This window comes from Drosophila persimilis, unplaced genomic scaffold (genome assembly GCF_003286085.1).
Source record: "Drosophila persimilis strain 14011-0111.01,24,50 unplaced genomic scaffold, DperRS2 tig00000804-arrow-arrow-pilon, whole genome shotgun sequence".
NCBI lineage: Eukaryota > Metazoa > Arthropoda > Insecta > Diptera > Drosophilidae > Drosophila > Drosophila persimilis.
In genome coordinates this window covers 413,473-437,482 of record NW_020825356.1, presented here as the reverse complement: position 1 = coordinate 437,482, position 24,010 = coordinate 413,473, and the positions used below count along the sequence as shown (strand labels likewise).

Below are 24,010 nucleotides of genomic sequence, written 5' to 3'. Positions count from 1 at the left end.
ATTCAAATCATTCTCACACGCGCTCTATATATATATATACATATATGTATAGTGTATACAGATACATCCGTATATATATACATGTATGTATATATCATCATTGTTTTTTTCATCGCATCGCATCTTTTTATATGTACAATTCTATGTTAAAACTATGAAGTGTGCTAAATTATACAAAAAAATACAACAAAAAAATTGTATGTATAGTATATAATTTTGTCTTTAAAATTCTTTATATATATACTATATATTTATATGTAATTTTATAGTTGTTATAGAGTGATTTATTTATTTAATTTTTGGTTTCCTTCGTCTTGCTCTTCATCTTCGTTTAGTTTTTTTTTTTAGTTTAGTTTGGCAACATTTTAAATTCGTTGCAATATCTCCAGTTGCTGCTAACATTTCATTTCGTTTTTTGGTTTTTGTTTTGGTTTTTGGTAGGGGCTCTTTTCTTTCCTCCTGACATTACTTTACTTATAATTAGACAAATAAAAAAAAAAAATTGAATTATGTTTTCTTTTTTTTTTCTCTGTGGTTTGCCTGTCTCTTGGGTTGATCGTTAGCCCCTGCGCTGTGTGTGTGTGTGTGTGTGTGTGTGTGTGTGTGGAGGAAACAAGGAAACAAAACACGCACTGAAGGAAGCATCTTAAGGGCTGCTCTATACGGCGAGGGGGGTTATCAGTGCAATAAAGATCTGGGGTTTGGGTTGGGATGGGCTACTACTGTAAGCTAGCATGCTTTTTGGATCTGTTTGCGATGTTGGTTATATTGCTTCTGCTGCGGTATTTACAATCGAATCAAAGTTCTCTATTTACTTAGGTATATAATCGTCGTATATATACAGTGGCTAATGCATACATGTGTATATATGTATCTCTCTGGTTGGTAGGTTGGGGGATGTGTATGTGTGTATTCTTGTAGTTGGTGCTCCTAATGTTGCAGTTGCAGTTGCTGTTTCCGTTTCTGTTGCCGCGTCTCCAGATCATCCAGATCGTCCACATCTTCCTTTCTGCGCTCTCCCTTAGATCTATAAGCTTAGATTCTTATTATCGGATCACTTGAAGCAATTTCTTGGCATATCTTCATTTATTCTTTTTGGTCTTTCGTCTGTCTGTGTGTGTGTGTGAGCCTATGTGTGTGTCTCATCGTCGGTCTTTGGGCAGTAGCAGAGACACCCGGTTGAGGAGGGGTTCAATTGATTTATCATTTCAATTTCGTCATCCTTTGTTTTTCACTTTTGTGTTTGTTCTGGAAAATACACACCAAATTGAAGAAAAAGCGGGTACATTGATTAGTTTTACTTATTTTTCAATCCAATATCTGTTAGCAAAATAAATATCTAAACCACATCTCATATCTAAATATCCACATCCATCATACATACATATTCTTCATAGCATTTTGTAAGGTAAAAACTTATAATAACCTTTTCACAAATATTATCAATAAAATTATAAAATCCCACGAAAATAACAATTGGTGAACGTTTGATGGGTGTTTTACTAACCAACGGATACGTTGACATAATGTAATCTATCCATGAAGATGCCATATTAATAATTATGGGATTTATTTGAAGCATAGACGAATGGTCTTTTTGATGATATAGGTTTTCTTGAACTCTGGAAAGCATCCATGTTCAATGAATTGTAATGTAATTAACTAATTCTCAAGGGATACAAATGTTGGAAACTGTCATCATAAGTGCCATCCATAAAGTTGTTACATATGTATTAGGAAAGGGGGTAAAGATAGTTCAATGCTAAAGGGAAATTCTGGAAAAGTCTACAACAATGACACAAAGTTAGCTCGAAAATGATATACACAACACCAGTTGAAACTTTTTGAGTCGCGGCACTCGTGTGGCGACTCTACAATACCCAGTACTAGACTCTTATGTATCTACATATGTACATGGTTTGTATCTTTATGAAACGAATTGAATATACCCCTGTAGTCTGTGAGTATTGGGCATAAGAACTTGGGTATAGATATTTAACTACCCAATGGATACGGTGCAAAGTATCTGAATGCTAAGATCGAGATTTCACTGATCTGCAAATCAAATATGTGTCTAATGGGATAGCGTGGGATACACGTACAGGTCTTACCTTTTTACTCTTATACAATTTTAATAAATTATTGCATTTGATATGTTGGTCCATTGTTTCATTATTCGTTCCTAAAAAAATTCTTGTATTTCTTGGTTTTTCTTTTGCTTTTCTTTCTTTCATTCTTTTTTTTTTTTTTTAATATTTGCAATTTGTTTGTTCATTTTTTGGGATTGGGGGTGGGATTGGCTGTGGGGGCTCAAGGATTGGGGATGTGGTATGATTGTTTTGGGGAAAGATTGGATAAATGTTGATAGTTGTGTATGCTGCTATTTATAAGTATTAGTTTTTGCTGTTGCTGTTGCTTTGGTTGTTGTGGTAGTGGTTTGATTTATGAGAAGTGAAGAAAGAATCGCTGCTGCTGCTGCTGCTGCTGCTGATCATCATCATCAACCCATCTCGTTCATCATCGTCATCATCCTCATTATCATCGTCATTACCAACATCATCATCACTATGATTACTGCTTCAAACCCATCATCACATCACATCGTATCGGATCGTTTCGAAATATATATCTGATGAATCCCCCCTAAAGGTAATAGTCGCCCGTCATGGACAGAGACGTTGCTGTTGCTGCCGCTGATGATGATGATGATGTTGTTGCCGCTGCTGCTGCTGACGCCGCTGCCGCTGCTGCTGCCGCCGCTGCTGCCGCCGTGTTAACTGCCGCCGCTGCCGTCATAAACGACTATCAGTATCCGAATCCCGCCGAACCGTGGCCAGTCATTGATGGTGTTACACTACTAACTATACCTAATTGTGTGGCTGTATTATTTGATTGTCAGTGTTGTTGAGCGGCAAATTTCATACGTTTTTGTTTTTGGCGTTGATTGCAGAACCAGACACGCACCACGTTTTTCTTCAAGTCCAGCTTTTCTGCGATGGCCGCGATTTTCTCACCGGATGGCCTCGGCTGGACGGCAAAGTAGGCTTCCAGGGAACGCTTTTCAGGTGCCGCAATGGAAGTCCTTTTTCTTGAAAAAAGACTCGATATAGATTACTTTAGAAATGGGGCCCTAGAGTGGGAATGGTCTATGGGGGGAGGATGCAATGCGTTCAATTTTTCTGTTGGTATCGTTGGATCGTGACTGGGCTATCGGTCGTCGATAATCGTCGATAACCAGCTAGCAGTTATCGGCGAAATAGTTAATTTTCAAACGATTATCGACAATTTACCTTTGTGTGCAAGTTTTTCGGTCGATAGTTTGTCGGTAATCGCTTATTGCCCATCGATTATCGACCATCGGCTAACGGCTGGCCTAAGGCCACCTACTACTTTGAATCAGTCTCATCTCTCGGGTCTGTGTCTGCGGGCCAATTACTTCGAGCTTTGATGGGTGTAGGATGAGAGAGTGGCTGGATCAGGGGTTGATGGGTCAGTGGGTGTGGAGTGTGGAGGGTAGGGTGTGGGTTATAGGATTGGCTCTGTCAGCGGGAGTCGGGCGTTACCGTGGTAATTAAAACACTTTCTACCTTTTCTTTTCGCCCGCCGGCAGCACACTGGGCGCATCCGGATCGCGTCGTTTGTTTTTCGCCTGCGCCTCGGCCTCCTCCAGCCACGCCTGCAGTATGGGCTTGAGGGCGATCATGTTATTGTGTGAGAGCGTCAGGCTCTCGAACCGACAGATTGTGCTTTGCGACAGCGCACCGACGCCAGGTAACTTGAGATTGGCCAGGGCCTTGCCCACATCGGCTTGCGTGACACCTGGAAAGGGAAGCGCCATTTTAAATTAGTTTCAGAATGACCTAGAGAGCTAGGGGGCTAGGGGGCTAGGGAATAGGGGGAAAAGGTCGTGTGGCATACCTAGCTTAATGCGCCGCTGCTTGAAGCGCTCCGCAAACGCCTCCAGCTCTCGGGGATCGGTGTCGGTGTCGGGATGCAGGCCAGCGGCAGCCACTGCCGCCGTTATTACAGGATGATGTACCGCTGAGTGTCCATGGTGTCCTGCATAGCCAGGCGGATATACATACATAAATATAAGATCTACGACTAAAAATGACTAGGCGGATAAAGGACTTACCCCCCGTGTGGCCACTTAACGTGCCCGGATGGTGGTGGCTCATCATGTGATTCATACTGTGATAGGAACCGTGCAGGTGTTGGTGTGTGGGCGTTAATGGTGACTCCGATATGGGCGCTAACGTGGTCATTTGTCCCGTCGGATCCAGCATATCCAGTTGATCCATTGAATGGTGCATCTGTTGCAAAGAGCAAAACGAATTCTTAATGAGAATTGATAGGGAGAAATCGAAACATAAGGAAATATGAGTAATATGTTCGATAAAAGTTCGATTATTGATATTTGTCAGTCATAAATATAAAGTAAAGTCAATTATATTCTGCTTATGAAATATTTATAATAAGATCTAAATTCCATATTCATATTCCAGAGTAATATTCATTAGTTCAATGTTGGCATTAAATATGGTACCATTATTCCCTCTCAGAAGTGGAGAGCTTCTTTGGCTATCCGCACAAGAGAAAACTGACTGTAAATCCCCTTTAATCTGTTGATAATTGAACAATTATCTCAAAATAAATGGAATTGGATTTCAAAGTTAAGTCCCATCAAACAGAGAAACTCATTCAAAGAACTCTACTCATTCGAATCTACTAGAGTCTTTATCATCATTATATTTATTACCATTAAAAACATGGGAGAGATCTGTCCTTGTCCCTCATCAAACGCGCTTAAGCAGATAATTTGTAAACTTTTCCATTCTGAGGGGGATAGGGAATGTATTTAAAGTTGCCTCTAATTAAAGTCCTCTGTTCCCCAAGTCCCCACCGCCGCCACTGTATCTTGTGGAGAAGGTAACCCTTTGCAGCCAGGACTCGGGCCTGCACTTGTCAAGTCGAAGCCCTGGGTAGGAGAAGGGGGGAAGAAAGGGACTGGGGCTGTTGTAGACCCTTTGGTGCGTGCGTGTGTGCTTCGAGCTTTAATTGAACGGGAAATCCGGCCCATTCCCCCTCAAAACCCTAACCGAATCTGGGAATGAAACGGAATGAAACAAACGGGAACGAAACGGATGCGCTCTGGGGCTCACAACTCTTTTGTCTAGGCATCAAATATTTATAGAATTGTTCAATTATTAATGCAAATATGAATAGCAACTAAAAAGCTGGAGCACACGACTGTGTGCCGCCCCCCCCCCACACACCACTCTGCGTCATCCTGTACCTTCCTGCCTGTAGTGTCCCTCCTCTCGTCTCCTTCCCTCTCCTTCTCCCACATTATCACTATATCTGTCTATGCCTTACTGCCTTCTGCTGTCTCTTTCTTTGTGTAGTTTCGCTCCTTGTTTCTCCCACGATTGTGTTGCTTTGTTAAGCATTTAAACTGATTACAGCTGAAAAGTATGCTACAACAAAACGACAAATAGCCCCCCAGTCCATGTCTGCGTAGGCACCCACTCTCTTTCACTCTTCCGCTCTTTCACTCGTTCACTCTTTCACTCTTCCAGTTCCAGTCTCAGGCAGTGCTGCCCATTTTCATTTGAATGGGCTGCAAGAGGGAGCAAGAGCTAGGGAGCCCGTGGAAGGAAGGGTCACTCATATTTATTTATCTTTTTGTGAATGTAGCGCAATCGGGCGGGTAAAACTAGAGCTGTTCTCCCTCCGCTCTGGGCTCTGGCTGTCCCCTTCTTCTATGTACAACAAACATACCACGCCCCCGCTTAGAAAATGCTGTACAACAGCCTGGACCTGGACTAGGACCTGGACCAGGACCTGGACCTGGACCTGGACCTGGACCTGGACCTGGACCATGGGTATGGAAACGGACACGGACACGGATGAACGCTGGCGCTGTGCCAATTATGTAAAACTCTAAAATGATAAGCAGTCATCCGGGAAGGTGTGGGTGCGAAGTGGGGGCTCCCCAGTGGGGAGGCGGGGGGCGAGTGGAAGTGGGTGTGGGAGCTTAGGCCTATGCAGAACAATGAGACAGTTGCTCGCTGGGATATATACCCCCCATACTATATGCATATATGTATATGTATGGATGTATGTATGTGTGTATATCTTCAATGTATACGTGTATATGGAACAGCTATGTAGATGCTGGCTGTGCCCTCCCCTTGTGGCACGACGCTACAGGCCGCTGTGGGATGTAGCAAACACAATGGCAAACTCTTCAATTATAAACCAATCCCAAAATTAGTCTGACGGTTATTGGTTTGCACCCTTGGCGCTCTCTCTCTCGCTCTCCTATCTGCCTCTCACTTGCTCTGGCTCTACGGCACCGGCTCTGGCTCTGGCAGTGAATCGGGCTCGGGCTTTGCCTGCTGTTCCTGTCTCTGTCGTCGACGCAGAGAATGCTCAACCACCCTGCGCAGGAGACAGAGAGACAAAGAAAGTGAGAGAGAGCAACGTAGAGAAAGAAAGAGAGAGAGAACGAGAGAAAGAGTGACAGAGAAGAAGGTAGTGGCAGAGAGGAAGAGAGAGGACATTTTGGCAGTGTAGACTTTGGCCATGGACCCGGAATCCGGGAGCCGTGAGCCAGGACCCAGGACCCGGTATCAGCATCGGTAACAGTACAACGGCAACGGGATGTGCTGCATTGTGGTTGGCTGAGGCTTATGCAAAATTCATTTGGGCAGTGCCCCATCGATGTCGATGTCGATGTCGATGCCAGCGTCAGCGTCAGCTTCGAAGGCTACTGCCTCTCCCCTCCCCACCGCTCACACACACCACACACCCCAGGGTTACACCTAGACCAAATCCAGGACCAGAGCCAGAGGCAGGACTAGTACTAATGCGGGCCATTTCATTAGGCGCATAATTTGTACAATAATTAATAAAATTATTTAAAAGCCACAGGGCACTTATCGGTACGAAAAAAAAAACATGATGGATCTCGGTTCTTAAAGATTGTGGCATTACCCCCAAACTCAGAGCTAGATGGCGCCTCGTGGGCAACGAACAACAGATGAAATGGCAGGCAAGAGCCTCCTTGCTCTCTAACAATGCCAGAGCGAGACGGCAGGCGCCCTCCCCCCCTGCAATCGTATGTATACATACATATGTGAGTGTGTGGGTGGGTGGGTGTGTCAGGCCATTTATATTTTGCCACCGCCTTCTCCATTGTCCTTTTCCCCCATCCTGCCTGCCCCCACCGTGTCCCTTCTATGCAATCAGACAAATCAAATGCAACAATGCTGCAAAGGAAAAATAGAGAATTAAAAGGAAACGAAAAAAAAGTTTGCTATAAAAGCAAAATAATAGAAATGAAACAATTGCATTGCCAAATTTGGTCTGCATTGATTTTCCTTCCTTCACAGACACACACACACAGGCACACAAGAGTATCTGTGCTGCACTGACTCGTCCATGTGTGTGTGTGTATGTGTGTAAAGACGCCATTTTATGTGTGGAATACCCTATGAATTGCCAATGGGTATAAACACTTCTCATATCATGTTGGATCTGCAAAAGGGGAGGACTCTTTCCTTGGGCGATTCAAGCGATAGGCTATCTTCTAAGGCCTATATCTGCTTTGATTTTTTAAACATATCATTTAACAGATCAAAATTTATTGATGGGTAAACACACAAAAACTAAGTCTAAAATAAAGAAAATGAAAGAAAAGAAAATCATACAAACGGAACCCGCTAAAGACAAATGATATAATATTCTTGTTTCTAAATATGACATTTCCCCCTACTAATAATAATTCGAAATGGGCCAACAATGCAACATATTCAAGTAAAGATCAAGAATAAAAGTGCTAATGGTAAGGATATAGCTTGGGCTGGAACTACTTTCAGCCTGGAGACTGACTATCTTCAAAAAATATAATGCCCATATAATTTTCGAAATTTGCAAAGCCAAGGATTGAGGGATGCCATTCATTGGGACATTTTCATTTAAGAGAATAAGAATGAGATTGAGATTGATAATCCCTATCATTCAGAAATGAATCTCAGAATTGTCAGTGCATTCACTGGTCGCTGTTTCGTCTAGCCGCCTGCTTTAATGAAGAAATTGTTGCTGGGTATTTTTCTTGGCCGAATTTTTTCTCTTCGAGTTGTGCGCGCTTGTGCTTTATAATTTATTAACAAATCTGCGAGCATCACTTATTTATTTGCCAGTTTGTGGATAAACATGTGACTATGGCCTGGTGTCCCCCTATCCTTCGGCTCGCTTTTCTTTCTGCCTTTTCTTCGTTTCTCTCTTTCCGGCTTCTGGTGGGTGTCTCTGATTGTTTACGCGCAAATGACCTCATTATATATATAATGTAATTTGCTGTTGTCACTGGATTTTATTTTTCCTTTTTTTTCCCACTTTTTGCCAGTTTTCTTCCTTCTTTCTGTTTCTTGGGGTTTTCCCTGTTGTTTTTGGCATATTTTGACATAATAAAGCGTTTTTGGCGCAATTTGTTGTTGCCTCTTTCGCTCGTTTTGTATTTGTGTGTTGTCTGTCTGTCTGTTTTCCCTCTTCCACTTCCACACCCACTCCCACTCCCACCCTCACTCCCACTCTCTGCACGTGTGTGTGTGTGCTGTGTTGTTGTTCATTAATTTTTAAGCATTGTTAATATATTATGGCGCTGACTTTTGTCATCAAACACCGACTGATACAACCGAAAATTCGACCTGGAGTCCGACCCCTCCCTGCTTTCGTAGCATACTTTCCCGCTGTCTGAGGACCTTCGGCATCTTGTTGCAGGATATATCCGTGGCTTAGCCCACATGTGGGGAATTTTGGTCCAAAGAAAATTGGGTTGCTCTTGGATTAGCAAGCTGCTGGGGAAGGTCAACTTTAACAATTTGCAATATTATTTACAAGCAAACGCTTCAAAAATAGCTACAAGTTAATACTATTTGAAGAAGACATTTCGAGACACTGTGTGAGACTGTCATTCCTTTTTTATTTTTTTCATTTTAGAGACATCGTCAATGACGTAAATATTATATTAATATTAAAATACACAAGAAAATCTTCAGCCTATTAGGAATTTTTTTCGACTAACAAAATATCTATTTATTTTAATCAACATAAATAACCTCTATAGAGCTTTGGAATTTGGAACATCTGTTTACTCTGGTGCTATAGTAGGAGTGCGCCAACTCCTTGCGCCTACTTTTTGCGCTTCTCGACGGGCTTAAGGATCTGGAACGAGCACATAAGCGTGTCATCGACGGACATCATGGCGCCGGCATTGTCGAACTCGCCGCAGTAGTTGGGGGCCGAGAAGAGGGTGACCAGCTGGCGTTTGGCAAAGAACTCGTACCCATCCTCGACCACCTGGTGGGCACGGCAGACGAGATCGAGGTCGTGCTTCTGGAGGAATTTACCAACAACCTCCGCGCCAAAGGTGAAGCTAACCCCGCGATCGTTCTCGCCCCAGCCGACGGTGTCTTTGTCGGGATCGGACCAGAGCAGGTCGCAGAGGAGGCCCTGGTCAGGGACGTCGGTGGGCCGCGGGATGCGGCGAATCTGCTCCATTGCGGTGAGGTCCGGACTGAGGCCGCCGTGGCAGCAGAAGATCTTCTCGTCGACTATGGCCGCCACTGGCAGGCAGTTGAAGCAGTCGGTGAAGGTCTTCCACAGCTTGATGGAGTAGCGGCGCTTGCACTCGTCGTAGAAGCCGTAAATACGGTTAATGCTGGCGCACTCGTGGTTACCGCGCAGCAGAAAAAAGTTTTCAGAGTACTTGATTTTGTATGACAACAGCAGGCAAATAGTCTCCAGCGACTGCTTGCCGCGGTCGACGTAGTCACCCAAGAAAAGATAGTTGGACTCTGGCGGGAAGCCGCCGTACTCGAACAGCCGCAGCAGGTCATAGTACTGACCGTGGATGTCGCCGCAGATCTTCAGCGGCGCCTCCAGCTCCAAGAGTATGGGCTGCGTCAGCACGGTCTCGCGCATCTTCAGACAGAGGGCGCGTATCTCACCCTCCGCCAGCTGAACGTTCTTGCCGGGACGAGAGCCACGCACCTCCAGCAGGCGGGAGATGATACTGTCCAGGTTGAGCACCTCGGACATGGGGGCCTTTGCAGAGTTGGCGGGTCCGCCAGAGTTAGCGGAGCTATCCGGTCGTTTAGTCGCCTGAGTAGCCATGGATGCGCCTGCCTCTTGTGGCTGGGCCGCTTTTGGTCGAACCATTGATAGAAATAAATTGATAGGAGCCCCGATTAAGAGTCTCAAAAGCCTTCTTCCCTTTCCCGTCTTGGATACTTCCTTCTATCGGTTGGCGTGACGATGTTTGATACCTCCTGATCTTGATCTTTTATCTTTTATCGCTTGAAACTCCGCTTCAATGCAGATTCATTGATCCGCAGATATTTGATCCTTTTGGTAGACTATTCTGGGTCATCCGTTCGTCCAGATTACGTCTTAGTCTGGTTTCTCTCTCCCTGTCACTCGCGTGACGTTCACGTTACTCTTCGGAACCGGAATCGGAAGCGGATCCGGATACGGATGTATTGGATGTGCAACGGAAGTAGAGTGGACAGGACCGGCGAGAACGTGGTTTAGAATTTTGCCAAGAAAATTTGGATCGAGTTTAAAATACTAGTGTTTCTTTATTTGTGACGATGAATAGCAATACTGTTTGGGTTGATTGACATTTGACGTTTGAAGTGTTTTTCAGGTTGCCTTTCCTACCAGTTTCCCATTTCAATCGATCCAGAATCTCAATGTTAACATTGATGATGATGTTGCAAGAAAAGGACATCTACAAAATTAAACGTTGTCTTCAACGTTGCCTAGTTCTATGTATCTACTAAAGTTCCTAGCTAAATTAGTACTGTTGATAAATAATACTTAAAGTTTTGCTTCTTCATCAAGTCCCACCACGGAAGGGCCTGTTTCCAACTATTTGTTTTCATTAGAACTGATTGAGTGGCAAACTTGAAGTGTTTCTCCGAGGGCTACACATCGCCCGTTCGCGCTCGCTTTTGGGCTGTGGCCGTGGGTTCTTCCATTTAGTTGTGCCTGTAATTAGCTGCAATTTGTCAGCGTCGCTTGAAAAATTGCAACGCAAACAAGCTGAAGTGGCGAGTGGCAAGTGGCTGGAAGGGCGGCTTCGAAAGATGGAGTATCAAATGCAGTGGCCTAATAATGAGGCAACGGTCTGTCCCTCCATCCATCTGGAGCATGGATTGAACTGTTGTTCTGCCTGGGGCTTGCGTTTGGGTTTGGGGCGCCGGTGGGATGGTGGTGCACCTGCACAAGAGACTTGGCAAACTCTCTGAGTGACCCACCCCTCGAACAGCTCCAGTCCACTCTACTCCACTCTACTCCACTCCATTCCATTCCACTCCACTCTGCCGTGCCCCGCTGTGTTCTCCTTTCTGCACCGCAAACAAACAGCAGCAGCATCGTTTATTTTGGGGAAACAAAGGAGACCTCATTTCCTCGATTTGTTTAACCAGAGTACCGAAGGACAACAGCAACAAAGTTTTATAAATGGCTTGGCCTTTGTTGTTCGGCTGTTGCTGTTTGTTGAAATTAATTGGTGTTACACAAATGAGTAATTTTCAATGTACATAAATATTTGCACAAATTGCAATTTGCTGTTCAGCCGTTCGGACGCTCACGTCCTCCCCCCAGTCCATCGGTGGTCCCAAGGATGCTGAAGGCGGAAGGCACACAGTCAGTCAGTCGAGCCGACAGGAGCAACTATTGTGTGTGTCTGTGTGTACGAGTATATCTGGGAGTATATATTTCAAGAGCTGTTCAAACACCAATTTTTATTGTCAAGCGTTAATAATTTGAACAATGAATAATATGAACGGTAAGCATCTGTTATTATTCCAAACAAATCAAAACAAGTGCACGCCCGGAACGAGGGCGCATCTCTACTGCTCTCCTGCCATCCTGCTATCCTGCTTTCCTGCTCTCATGCGGATGGAGGTCTTATAACCCCGTAACTGTTTGGGCGGGGCGCAGAAGTGCTCTTTCTAACCCTCCCATCCCTTCCCCGGCCGCACCGGCCACACACAAATCTTCATAAATTGCAACGGCCGGGGCGACAGTTTTGGGAATTGAGACAAAGTGCGAGAAGGACTCGTATCCTGCCGATCTGCCGGGATGGTGGTGCTGGGGAGCAGCAAAAGGGGTCGACAAATGGGAAAATGATACACTTTACTTATTTTCTACTGCATACACACACAGACACAATCGAGAAACAACAAATTGCCACATAAATGTGGGGTGGTTTGCCACGTAATAGATTTTATTTTACTTTTATATCCGCCAGACACGGGGTGAGTTCCTGGGCAGGCACGGGTGTCGAGGGGTTTATGTCGTGGCCTTACTTACTTTTACTTTTTACCTTTAGCCGCTCTGATCGGCCGGAAATCAAAAGGGGGAGAGCACGAGCACCCGTGCGAGCGTACAGGGGAGCGAGATTCAGCAAGGGAGTTCCCAGGACCATCTACACTGCTCGAAATGGGGGTCGCTATCGAACCGTTTCCAAGCACTATCAAAATCAGCAATATATGACCGTTGAGGAACCTTTGAGTGTACGAATTTTTATAGCCATTGCAATAAATGAAACCCACAATCCTTTAAAGTTTAACGATCCATCATCGGCGTTTTTATCGCTTCATTTCAATAACTATCGCGAACAGATGACTGATCAAGGGCAATTCCATCAATATTCATAATCGAATTGCATTGGAATGCCGATACAAAATATATTATAATGGCAAAAATAAAAGAGACCTTCGCTTTATTTACTGAAGTTAGTATATATCATATATATCTGTTTCGGATCGGATCTCATGGGCATGAGATTTTTTCGTACTTTGCATAAATTCGCATTAAGTTTGATGGGTCGAACGATCGTTGTGTAATGATCAATACCTCATTGAAATTTGCCCACCTCTTGAATTTCTTACTAGACAAATTGGTCCTACTATAGCCGGACGCATCTATAACTGAACAAATGAGGCATTTTGGGGTCTTATACACTTCTCATAAAGCGTTTTTCCAACTTTGAATAGATAGAAGTATAATTTGGTGACTCCTTTGAGTGTAAAGGCTTCGACAGGCGGCTCATAAAGTTGTTCAACCAACAACTTCCACGCTCTCTCACACACACTCGAGCACACAAACATAAGCACACACACACACACACACACACACTAATAAGTTTCAGGGTTAACGGCAACATATTGTTGCTGGCTCATCATGCGTGCCAGTGGCAGTCAGCAGGACTGAAGCCTGGGCCCAAAATAATGAAGAAGAAGTGGCACGGAAGAGAAAAGGACGAAGAGGAAGGAGGACACAACCAGAAACTACGGAGTTTACCCGCCTCCGGCAACCACCTGCCGCCAACCATCTCCACCCTTCGTCCTCCCGTGCTCCTGTTTCAATTCTGGGGCTTTTTTCCTTCTTTTTTTTTCTCGTTTCAATGTTCCTCGTAATTTTTTACACATTGCGGTCCCGGCTTAACTGTGCTACCGGCTGTTTGGGCCTGCTCTACTGGGAGACATATCAATATAACCGGGACACAGACACACACACAGTCTCACGTCACGCACACGGCTGTGGAACAAGTGCAGCCAGAAGGAGGATGGGGGAAAGTGGCAATCACACGGCTCGGCGCTGGGCTCTCGACCCTCCGACCCGGTGCGTCGCAAGTCTGTGCAATAAAAACAACAAAAAGTACAACGACACGCTGCACACACACACAAGGACAGCAAGGACACGGGGGATTTCAAGCAGCGCGGGTGGAAGGGCGAGAAAATTCTAGGGCCGGGGGGGACACGGTAATAGAAATTACATACAAAGTAGCGAACAAGCTTACTATCCAAGTCGGATTCAGAGTCGGGGATGGCACGGACTGCCACTTCCCCGCCACCACCAGATTCACCATCACCTTCACTTCCTCCTCCCTTTTTTTTCGGCGGTGCGACATTAATATGTAGATGCATTAAGTACATTATCCGGGGTTACAACCTCCGGGATAACAGCCACAGCAACAGTAGCATCCAAAAATGTACCGGTAGAAACAAAGGTAAACGTCGCATGGCCGTGTGGCACAGTGGTTTGTGATCGATTGGATATTGCCTTCGAAGTACAGTGGAAGATGTCATGTCGAAGATGAAATTATCGTAGAATACAGGGGAAAGTCAAGGGGTTCTGTGCATCTCTGTGGAAGACAATATTCAGCGGAATATTGTCTGAATTCCGCTGAATATTGTCTGAATGAGGGCACTTATGCAAATTGTATGGAGCTTGGAGACTGCTTCTATAACTATAATCTTAATCTTCTTCTTTAACTGACTATGTGAGAGGATGTAAGAGTTTTATGGTTCTGAAGAACTTTATTTTTTGTAGAAAATACCATGAAAAAAACCCACAAAAATAGGAACGTAGCTTCTGTAAAAATTACCCAAAACTTGAAATTAAATTTCAGTTGTTCAAATTTAAATAAAAAACAATCGACCACAGTGGGCGAAAAAACTTTTATAAAGCCCCATTTAATGCACAATTTCATACAAGGAAATCCCTTTATTTCTCCACAGATGACTCCGAGCCCATATTTACGGCCAATCCGAAATGTCTCAACCCACTGTGAATGGGCGTGTGCATGAGGCAGGATGTCTGGATGTCAGGATGGCAGGGGCGCAAACAAGAGGAGGAAAATATTATGATTTATTTTTATTATAGCGGGTAAAGTGGTCTTTACAAGCATCAAACAGGGGCATACCAATCGCCCACAGACGCGCCGAGTAAAAAGGCAGTTAGTTGGTTTAGCCATAGGTTGAGCAGAGAGTGCCGCAGGGGGAGAGCGATGCGAGTGCCACTGCCACTGCCACTGCCACAGCGACTGCGAGTGTTTGTATCTGGTGGGAGTGGGAGTGGGCGGAGGAGGAGGAGGAGGAGGAGGAGGGTGGTACAAGTTGTTAAATGGACGGGTGGATTTGCACTTGCCGTGCTGACTGTTATCTTCATTTTTGCTTTCAGTTATATTGCCTGGGAATTCCTGTGGGAGATGCACAGGATGGCAGGACCAGGACCAGCACCAGAAGCAGGAGCAGAGCCAGGATGGAACCCCCCTCATTTCGTAGCTAAAACAAATTGTGTGCCGGGCATGGGCATAAAAACAAGCGGATCAAACAGCACGGCACTCGAGGATTCAGGTGGGGTTGGACTCCTTCGTTCAAAAGGGACAGGACAGACAGACAGGAGCCGCAAATCGAAAAAGAGTGTTTCCCCGGATTTGCTCTCCGTTGTTTTGACCGTAGCTCAAGGTTCATTGAAATTGCATTAATGCTCCGTTTGGCTGATAGATGCTACCATGCCACCCCATGGCCCATTGCCCATTGCCCATTGTTCTGTAATGGAAATCTGCGTGTATAATCCTCAGACCCTGCTGATAGAAGGGGCGGGATAAACTAGTTATGGCCATTAATACGATCAATTTGATGCTCACTTCGGTGTAAGTAAATAACAATCTTATTGTAAAACAAGAATGAAGGAAAACAACAAGAAGCGGAGCTGTAAGTACTCTTGCAAATTCATAATTTGTATGGCAGGCATTCCTATTCAAAGACTTCAAAAACTCTTTAGCCTTAGATTGTCATTCGATCTTAGCGATTTATGGAAGCATGCTTCCAAAGATTCAACCAAGAGATTTGAAAGTGTTGGATTATATGCTTGATCAGGAATATACAAGTATGTATGTATATGCTTACATCTTACTTTTTTGAAATTCTTCTCTTGTGCGCTTGCCAGCTTGGCAAGTGAAGTCATAATACCCTTTGTAAGGGTATAAAAAGATAACATATTCGCTGAAAAGCCATTTGGCAAGACCCCTCCCTTGAAACTCCCCTGAAATGCTCATCCTCGTCACAGTTGTAACTGATAATTGTAAGGCTGGGTTGGGCTGGGCTGTGCCGCATCTACATCTACATATGTCGGAGAGACTCCTCCGTTCTGGGGTGGATTGTGGGTCAAGTGATGCGTTGATGTGCATTTTAAGCAGGTTAACCTGTTAACTGTCAACCCTTCTCCCTGGAGCTGATTCCTGGGGGTTTCTGTGGCAGGAAGGAGGTTCCAGTTAGTTAGAGTTCAGCCCGACTGAGCTGATTTGTCAGGTGCGTAAGTTGTGGACAGATGTGCCCAGGGCCAGGACGAACTTTCTGGCCAGTGAACTTCTTCTATACTCAGCTAAGCGCCTTGTCGATTGTAAGCTGCTATTTCGCCAATCAATTGGCGGGCGGTCTGTAGGAGCCGTAAGTCGATTACGGGCCAGAAGCAGTTTACACGAAGTGCAATATTAAAAATTAATGAGCGGAACTGCAGCGACAACGGATGATTGGCTTGGCGAAAGTGCAATTTGCTGTTGGATCGTTCCATTCTTGGGCTGTAATTGTTTAGCTCTATTAGGCGTCAGCTACGTTTCACGTTTCACGTTTCACGTTTCATGCTCCGTGTTCCATGTTCCACCTGGCGGATGAGTGATGACCATGTCTTGGTGCTGTCCCGTGCCGCCAGGCAGGCCCCTCGCATGGCGTCGTCTCGCTCGCTGTCTGCGTCTTCGATTGTCTCGCACATACTCGTAAAAAACACAGAGCCGACTAAATAATTGATGAAGAAAAGGAAACTAAATAAATAAGTGAACGAAATAAACGAAATAAACAACGGAACGAAGCGGAGCCGTGCGGAGCAACACAACACGAAACGGGCGGCGGCAAGAAAAGGAAATGAAAGTGGAGCCGGAATGGGGACAGTAAATTGTCACTGGATGACACAAAGCTTTCTGCACAAAGAGCCAGAGTCAAAATAATACAATGAAATACAAAAATACAAAAAATATACACACTATACGGACAGACATGGACAGGGAGATACTCATTGAGAGGAGAGGGCATGGCACGAGAATTGTTGAACTTTCACCTAAGCAACAGCAACAGCAAAAGCAAAAGAAACAGAAACAACTCCGATTACGATGATGATAGCCAGCCTTGCCACCAAAAAAAGTTAATGCATTAATAATCATAATTTCTTCAATATTTGATGAGCTTATTGCGGTTCCCGCTTTTTATGCTTTGTTCTGTTATTGTTAGGCCAACATTAAATATGGTCACACATTTAATTATGTCAATCAGTCGGGCGATATGGACCTGTGTCCATAACCAGGCAATTGAGTAGATGACTGAATAAGAGCCCTTTCCAATGGGAAATGGAAAAAGGTAAATTGGTTCAGCAATAGAATTGCCCAACCAATAGGGACAGGACAATTGAGTCGATTATTTTTGGCCAGAAGTCTTCTATTATTTCTTTTGATAAGTGTGCTATTATCCAAAAAAAATACAAAATGTATCAATTTTTTTTTTTAACCTTATTGTATTTCAATTGCTTAGGTATTTTGTGGGTATGTTCATATGGCGTATGGTTATATTCATCGATGTTTGTAATACTACGATACAGTTTTTGCACACTTTTACTTCCTAAACGTTAAGTGCAGTTTGTGCTAGTGGCTGGGAGTATCCACCTGATGGGTAAATTCATTTTTATGCAGATTTTTAAGTTTTATTTCCAAAACAAAGTCTAATCAAATCAAAGAAATTATATGGGGAAATAAGGAGACCATTTCGAGATCAATAAACTACAATTTATTGTTTTAAATAACGGTCACTGCTAGTCGTTATTGCAGTCGTTCTTTAGCGTATATTTCGAGAAGCTTCTCCCTCTTTGAAGGCCTTTCAAAACACACTAATTAGTCTTTGAAGGTTCCTTGCACATTTTTGAATGCCTAGAAACATTCCCGTACTCCCATTGAGTACATCCATGGGGTTTTTGGGTCTCCGCCTGGTGTCCAACCCCAAGCTCGACACCCACTCACCCCGCCCCGAACCACCCTAGTTATCGGTAAGTTGTTTCTAATGTGCACATAAGACAAATATTTGCTGTTGCCGCCTGTCGCCGCTGGGGCAGAGCGGCCAGGGCAAAGGCAAACCCAATCCAAGCGAACAGGAAGTGAATTTCAGTCGCGTGTGGAGTGGCAGTCCTAAGTTAACGATATTTACAAAACAATATGCCGACCGCACAGCGACAGGAAAAATCAAACAGGTGCACTAAATGAATTTCAATATGATAAACCACTTGTGGTTGCCCTCCAAGCGGGCGCGAGTCCCGTTCTGGGCTCGAAACTGGAACTGCGACTGGGATTGGGACTGTATGTATCCCCTTAGGCGATTCGGATCGGTACGGCGGAAAAGCAGGGCGGTGCGGTGCGGTGCGGTGCGTGCATGGAAAATGATTTGAGGGAAATCGAGCCATATGTTGCAAATACTAATGGAAGGAACGGACTGGCCGTCCAGGGCAGGATATAGCTGGTCCCCGGTCTCGCCGGAAATATGTAAGTGTAATTTAAATTGAATTAAGTGTACTGTGTTGTATATTATTTTTTGGGGTTAGCGAGAGGGATGGTTCTGCGGCCAGGCTGGAGACTTCTGGGTGGGGGGGTGGCAACAACCATAGATCGGAGCATAAGTTAGCGCAAGCCGAGTCCTCGGCCTTGGCCGAGCCCCGAAAATCTGTGTGATAAATGCCTGCCAAGTGGCCAGCAGCAGCTCTGCCACCCTCATCCTCATCCTCAGCCAACCAACTATCCAGCTTATCCCCGCTCATCATCCTCATCCTCATCCTCATTCTCATCCGCATGCTAACCCTCCTCCGTGGTTGTCTTTGCTCATTTAGCACAGTTGGGATGAAATTGATAATGGATATTTTGGCTGCTGCCTCTAATTGTTACAAATGTACTTACAACCTGACAACAAACCAGCGCTCAACCCCCTGGCGATGGGCGATGGAGTTTTATGATGGATATGATTATTTTAATTAGCATTATATTTACTCTTATTTACCCTTTGCTTCCTTCGAGCCACTGTCTGTTTTTATTGCGATTGCCTCTCCACATAATTGGCTTTTCATATGCTCGCAAAAGCAAAAACCCAGGCCAACGGAACGAGCAACAGAGAGCCCAAGCAGAAGGAGTACCAGAAGGATTGGGGCTGTTGCCTCGTAAATTAGTTTAATTTAATGAGTTTTGTAATGTTCGTACCGGCGCTGCATCGCTGGGGGTCTTCTGTCTGCTCTCGTAACGATTATGACACATGTTACCAGACTTTCTGACAGCTACCCCCACCCCCTACCGTTCAATGGAGTGAAAGTTCTGCCTGAGGAGGGGGTTGAGCGGTTGAGGTGTTCTATGGGCTAGAGGTGGTGGATAGAGCTTCGCTGGGCTCACTCCTTGACATTGGGTTGAGAGAAGCTGCGGTTCAGATAGGTTTCCAGTTCAAATAAGAACTAATCGAACCAATCGAATCGCTGTTTCACCTGTCGATATAAATCTGATGCGATTTTCTATTAAAGCAGATTTTGTGTGCGATGCAAAAACACATTTCAGAACATATAAAGTAAGGAATATTTGAATTTTTTTATTGTACAATCTAATAAATAAATTAATATAAACACAGAGGCCAGAGGCCTTCTTGCTAAGCAAAGACTTCTTTAAAGGGGCCTCCAACCTTAAACCGATGACTCAGGGACAGCCAAAAGGTATTACCCAGCTATGGGAGTTCAAATACGGACTTGTAGGGGCCACAGAGCACCTTGCGATAGCGCCAGACCAAGAAGATCGACAAAGATGTGAGTCCCAATGGCGATCAAGGCAGAAAATAAATGGGGCAATAAAAAAATTTAATTCGTTTGGCTAATTATGGGTTTCTTTGCTTTTGCCATAATTTCCACAACGTACCCAAGATTGCTGGATTTAAGGGAGGTCTGGTCAACCCCATAAAGTAAGTTCTTGATCAGAATCAATAGTCGAGTCTGTATAGCCGTGCATTAGATCTGAGTACTGGGTATCTTAATATCGAGACACTTGTACGGGCCGAGCATTATGAATTATATTATGAATTCCTATTTTGGGTGTTGCTGGTAGGCCCTGATTTCAATCAATTTTTCCGATTTAGTTGTCAAGAGAAAGCTGAACCAAAATCATATCACAACAGTTTTTACTGCCGAAACGAATACAACTACTCGTCTGAGGATAAAAAATATGTAAGTATAAAAATATTCTCTAATTTTTCAAAATATATACATAAATACTTTAAAAAAACAAAAAAAAACCCAATAGAGCAGTTGTTTAAATTAAAAGTACTTTTGGCACGAGACGAGTATGTCCCCAGTTCCCAACCAGGATGAAGGCTCGTCCTGGCCACAGGTTGACACCTTGGACCAGAAGGAGGAGCCTGACCAGGACTCGATGAAAGTAGTGGAACTAGGCGGCGAGCTCGGCCAAGAGGAACCTTTGGATTATGATGATACATCGGTTGAAGAATTGGTCGAGAAGTGGAAGCAGCGCTCCGAGGAGCGCGACTGTCAGTATGCGTCCATCGGTTTGCAGTCCGAGAAGATACTTGCGGAGCTATACTCCATTTCTGAGCAAATAAAGCAGATCCAAATGAGCTCCAACGAGGAAACAGCTGATAATCAAGCAGACGGTGATCAACGCGACGGTAATCAAGGCGAAATCGATCAAGGCAATGGCGATCAAGAGAATACTGAGCCACAAGATGACGAGAATAAAGAACATTCGAATCGAGCCGATGCTGATCAAGGTTATTACCAATGGGATGCCGATCAATTCTTTGTCTACCAAGGGGATGCTGGTCAAGGGAACGCCGGACAAGGGGATTCTAATCAAGAAGATGCTGATACAGCCCCGTCGTCGGTGTCGCCGGCCTATTTTACCTTCTAGGCGCAGTTTACTTTGTTTATTTTTAATTAAATTTTAACTTTTTCGGCTAGCTCGTAGTTTGATTATTGTCAAAGTATATGCATCCAGGTGTGCTCTGCCAGGTCATTCCCAGGCCCTCCTCTTCGGTGTCAATATTTGATGTGAGATTTGAGCGTGTGCTACGGAGGCGGAGGCCACTGTCAGCCTTTTCAGCGGTTGGCACAATGTGCGAGGTCTCCCATCGCGGCGTTTGTGGTCGGCCTGGTGTCCCGATTCGAACCCAGTTCGTTTTAGGCTCTTTGATTAGTTACCTTTGTGGCTTACAGCTGGGGCAGATATTTATTTGGTCGCTGGTATTCCTGTTGAGTCATTGTTTGCAATTCGGCGGGGGAGGTAGTCATAGGGGATGGGATGAATAGTTTTCAATGCATGACCTGGATCTTCCAAGACGACAGATTCCAAGTAAACTGGATCCCAGAAAGGAAAACTAATTTGTTAATAATTTGTCTTCATCCAGAGATCGAATCGGGGGGTCTAACCAGGAGATGTCATGGGGGGGGGGGGGGGGGGGGCTGTGGATACGGTTTCGGTTTCCGTTTTGCGTTCATCTTTGGGCGTGGGTGATTGAGTGGCATTTGCTGGCGGCACCTGAGCTCTCGACATCGAAATCGAATAGCAACTCAACTCAGGTCTCGAATGCGTTGCCTGAAGAGTGTTTGCCGAAAATTAAGGACTGCACGAGTCGGCCACGCTGCACGCGCTGGCAATTGGGAATGGTTATGGGTTGTGTGCCTTTGGGGGGAGTTGGGAGTATGGAACCACATCCACAACCAACCACCGGCGGCAATGGCGCGTGGACAGTGCGCCCTTTCGTCATGCTCGATTGTGCCGAAAACAAGTGGCAACTGCAACAACATGGGGCACAGGGACAGGGACAGGCACAGGCACAGGCACAGCGATGGAAACAGCAACAAGAACAAGAACTACTCGTGAAGCTAGAGACCTCAACGGGGAGTCCAAATGGGAAACAGGTTGCTTGTGTAATTTGATTACAATCAACTTCTAATAGAGCAGCAACCACCAGCACAGCGACACAGACATAATTCCACTTGTGCCACTGTTCTCTGCCACTGTCTCACCCTCCCGTAGCACCTAGCCACCACCATCCATCCATCTATCCGTCCATCCATCCGTACGGGAACTTTCGGAACGCCCAGGACCAGACCACGTAGCCCGCCTCGAGTTGAAGTACAATACAATTAACGACACGAATCATGATGTGCTTACCTGGCAAACGACCGTCACGTGGCACGTTCCCAGAAGGCTTACACGTCACAATTTTAATTTTATTAAAGAAACATTTCAAATTAACCGCACACACATACTCGTACAATCGCATATGGATCTCTGTGTGTGTGTGTGTGTGTATCTATAGGTCGACATGCGTGTGACCGCTGAAAACGGAAATTGAAGTTCTCGACTGTCCCAATGCGACAATCGGCCTCCACCTCCTCCGCCTCCACCTCCGCCTCCGCCTCCGCCACCAATAAATATCCCGTGTACTCCCCAAACGTAGTTCGTCATCATGGAATGACTTTCATAATTTCCAGCCTTCTAGAAATTGGCTAATATCCCATATCCGATACACACGCACACAGATATGCACATACTCATACCATGGCTAAGCCGCACGGGAGTCAGGAGCCAGGAGCAAGGTGAGTGCAGCCAGCCATTAGAGTCCAACTTCCGGACAGGATTTGGCTCTTTAGTTACTCAGTATAGTAGCAGAATGGACAAACAGCAACAGAGCCAGACAGCTGAGGTTTTTGATGGTGGCCGCATAGGGTAACGAAGGGTGCTGTTAACGGAACCCCCCCACAGTATGATAAGGTCTGCTAATTTGGATAATTAAACCGAATACTAATACTACTACACATAAGTCTATCCCTCTGTCTGTCCCCCTAATGAATTTATTGTGCCCAAAAAAACATTTGAAATATAGGTATTTCTGAAACTGTATGCATTTTGGTAGTCATACGAGTAATCCCAAGAGGGATATATACTTTTAGCTGGGAACTGTGATTCTTAAAAACATTCCTTGATCGTAATTCTCCCCTGGAGCTGACCTATATATGGAGATATCAAATGCAAAGTATCGATGTATAATAATTGCTGCAATACTCCACTCACGCAATACATATGTATTTAGAGAACTTTCAAGAGGGATGGTAATAATTAAAAGGGACAAGAACTCTTGCTGGCGGCCTACAAATTGTTGGCTCTAGAAGTATAATCACGTCAGAGTACTCACCTGTAATGGACGTTGCGGGGGCCCACTCATTGTGTGGTGATGGTACATCACATCGTGCTTGATTTGGGAGGGCATTTGGCTATGTACATGCTGGGCTTGGTGTTTCTGGATATCGACGGCGGCCAGGGCCTCCGCTCTGCTGAGAATGCCATCGTTGATGCCCGCGAAGATATCACCCTGTGGAGAGAGTGAGGGAGAGAAAGAGAGAAAAGGAGCGGCAGGAGCCGAGCGATTAGTGCAATGCGATTAAATGAAATCGAACTAAAGGTATATTCTATGATTATTACACAGACTAAGTACATCTAGGTCCAGGCAAGAACACATCAAAACAATACTGAGAATAAATCACCCGAATTCAAAACGAAAGGCATTGATCGACATAAGCTATACATACAAATAGTAGATAACATACATATGCACGTATATATATATGGATATGTAAAGAAGATATATGTACATACATAGGTAAATAAGTACATAACTAGATCGGAGTCGGCGATATCAAATGGGAGAGGACGAACGTGAATACGAGACATCAAATAGTATCAAAAATAGGATTTGGGAAAGGAAAAGCAATGAAAGCTGGTTTCTCATTTTAATAATGTTTCTATATACGAATAGTTTTTTTTTTGATTTAGTTTTTGGTTGTATTTGGTATTTGTTGTGGTTGTAACTTACGTTCTGACGTGCTGACCACGAATTGCATAATAGGGAAGCATCTTCTAATAAACGACTCTGAAAAGACGAGACAAACATCGATAGTATGTGTATAGATTGGTAGACGGATTGATCGATGATCGATTGATAGCTATCGATGGGTACAGCAATGCACAATGGTATGCACAAGTATTCACAAGATTCACAAAGTTCTCAAT

At 44.6% G+C, this 24,010-nt stretch overlaps 2 protein-coding genes across 11 annotated transcripts in view; both read right to left on the bottom strand.

Annotated features, from left to right (window-relative positions):
• Window positions 1-2,805: 2,805 nt before the first annotated feature.
• Window positions 2,806-24,010, bottom strand: part of LOC6597577 (inhibitory POU protein) — a 28,933-nt gene continuing 7,728 nt past the window's right edge. For 2 of the 10 annotated variants that reach the window (XM_026993121.1, XM_026993119.1), the window contains 8 exons: window positions 23,814-23,870; window positions 23,136-23,312; window positions 22,333-22,335; window positions 4,136-4,337; window positions 3,919-4,059; window positions 3,588-3,819; window positions 2,925-3,082; window positions 2,806-2,867 (listed from right to left, as the gene is read on the bottom strand). In XM_026993121.1, the coding sequence (XP_026848922.1) occupies window positions 2,806-2,867; window positions 2,925-3,082; window positions 3,588-3,819; window positions 3,919-4,059; window positions 4,136-4,337; window positions 22,333-22,335; window positions 23,136-23,312; window positions 23,814-23,870 (1,032 nt within the window). Of the gene's footprint in view, window positions 2,868-2,924; window positions 3,089-3,587; window positions 3,820-3,918; window positions 4,060-4,135; window positions 4,338-22,332; window positions 22,336-23,135; window positions 23,313-23,813; window positions 23,871-24,010 lie in introns of all 10 variants that reach the window. The other 8 variants (XM_026993126.1, XM_026993124.1, XM_026993127.1 and 5 more) reach the window with 6 other exon arrangements.
• LOC6597578 (serine/threonine-protein phosphatase alpha-3 isoform) lies at window positions 9,089-10,616 on the bottom strand. The gene has a single exon (XM_026993129.1). It carries the CDS (start codon window positions 10,222-10,224, stop codon window positions 9,196-9,198), a length of 1,029 nt encoding a protein of 342 aa, XP_026848930.1. The 5' UTR covers window positions 10,225-10,616; the 3' UTR covers window positions 9,089-9,195.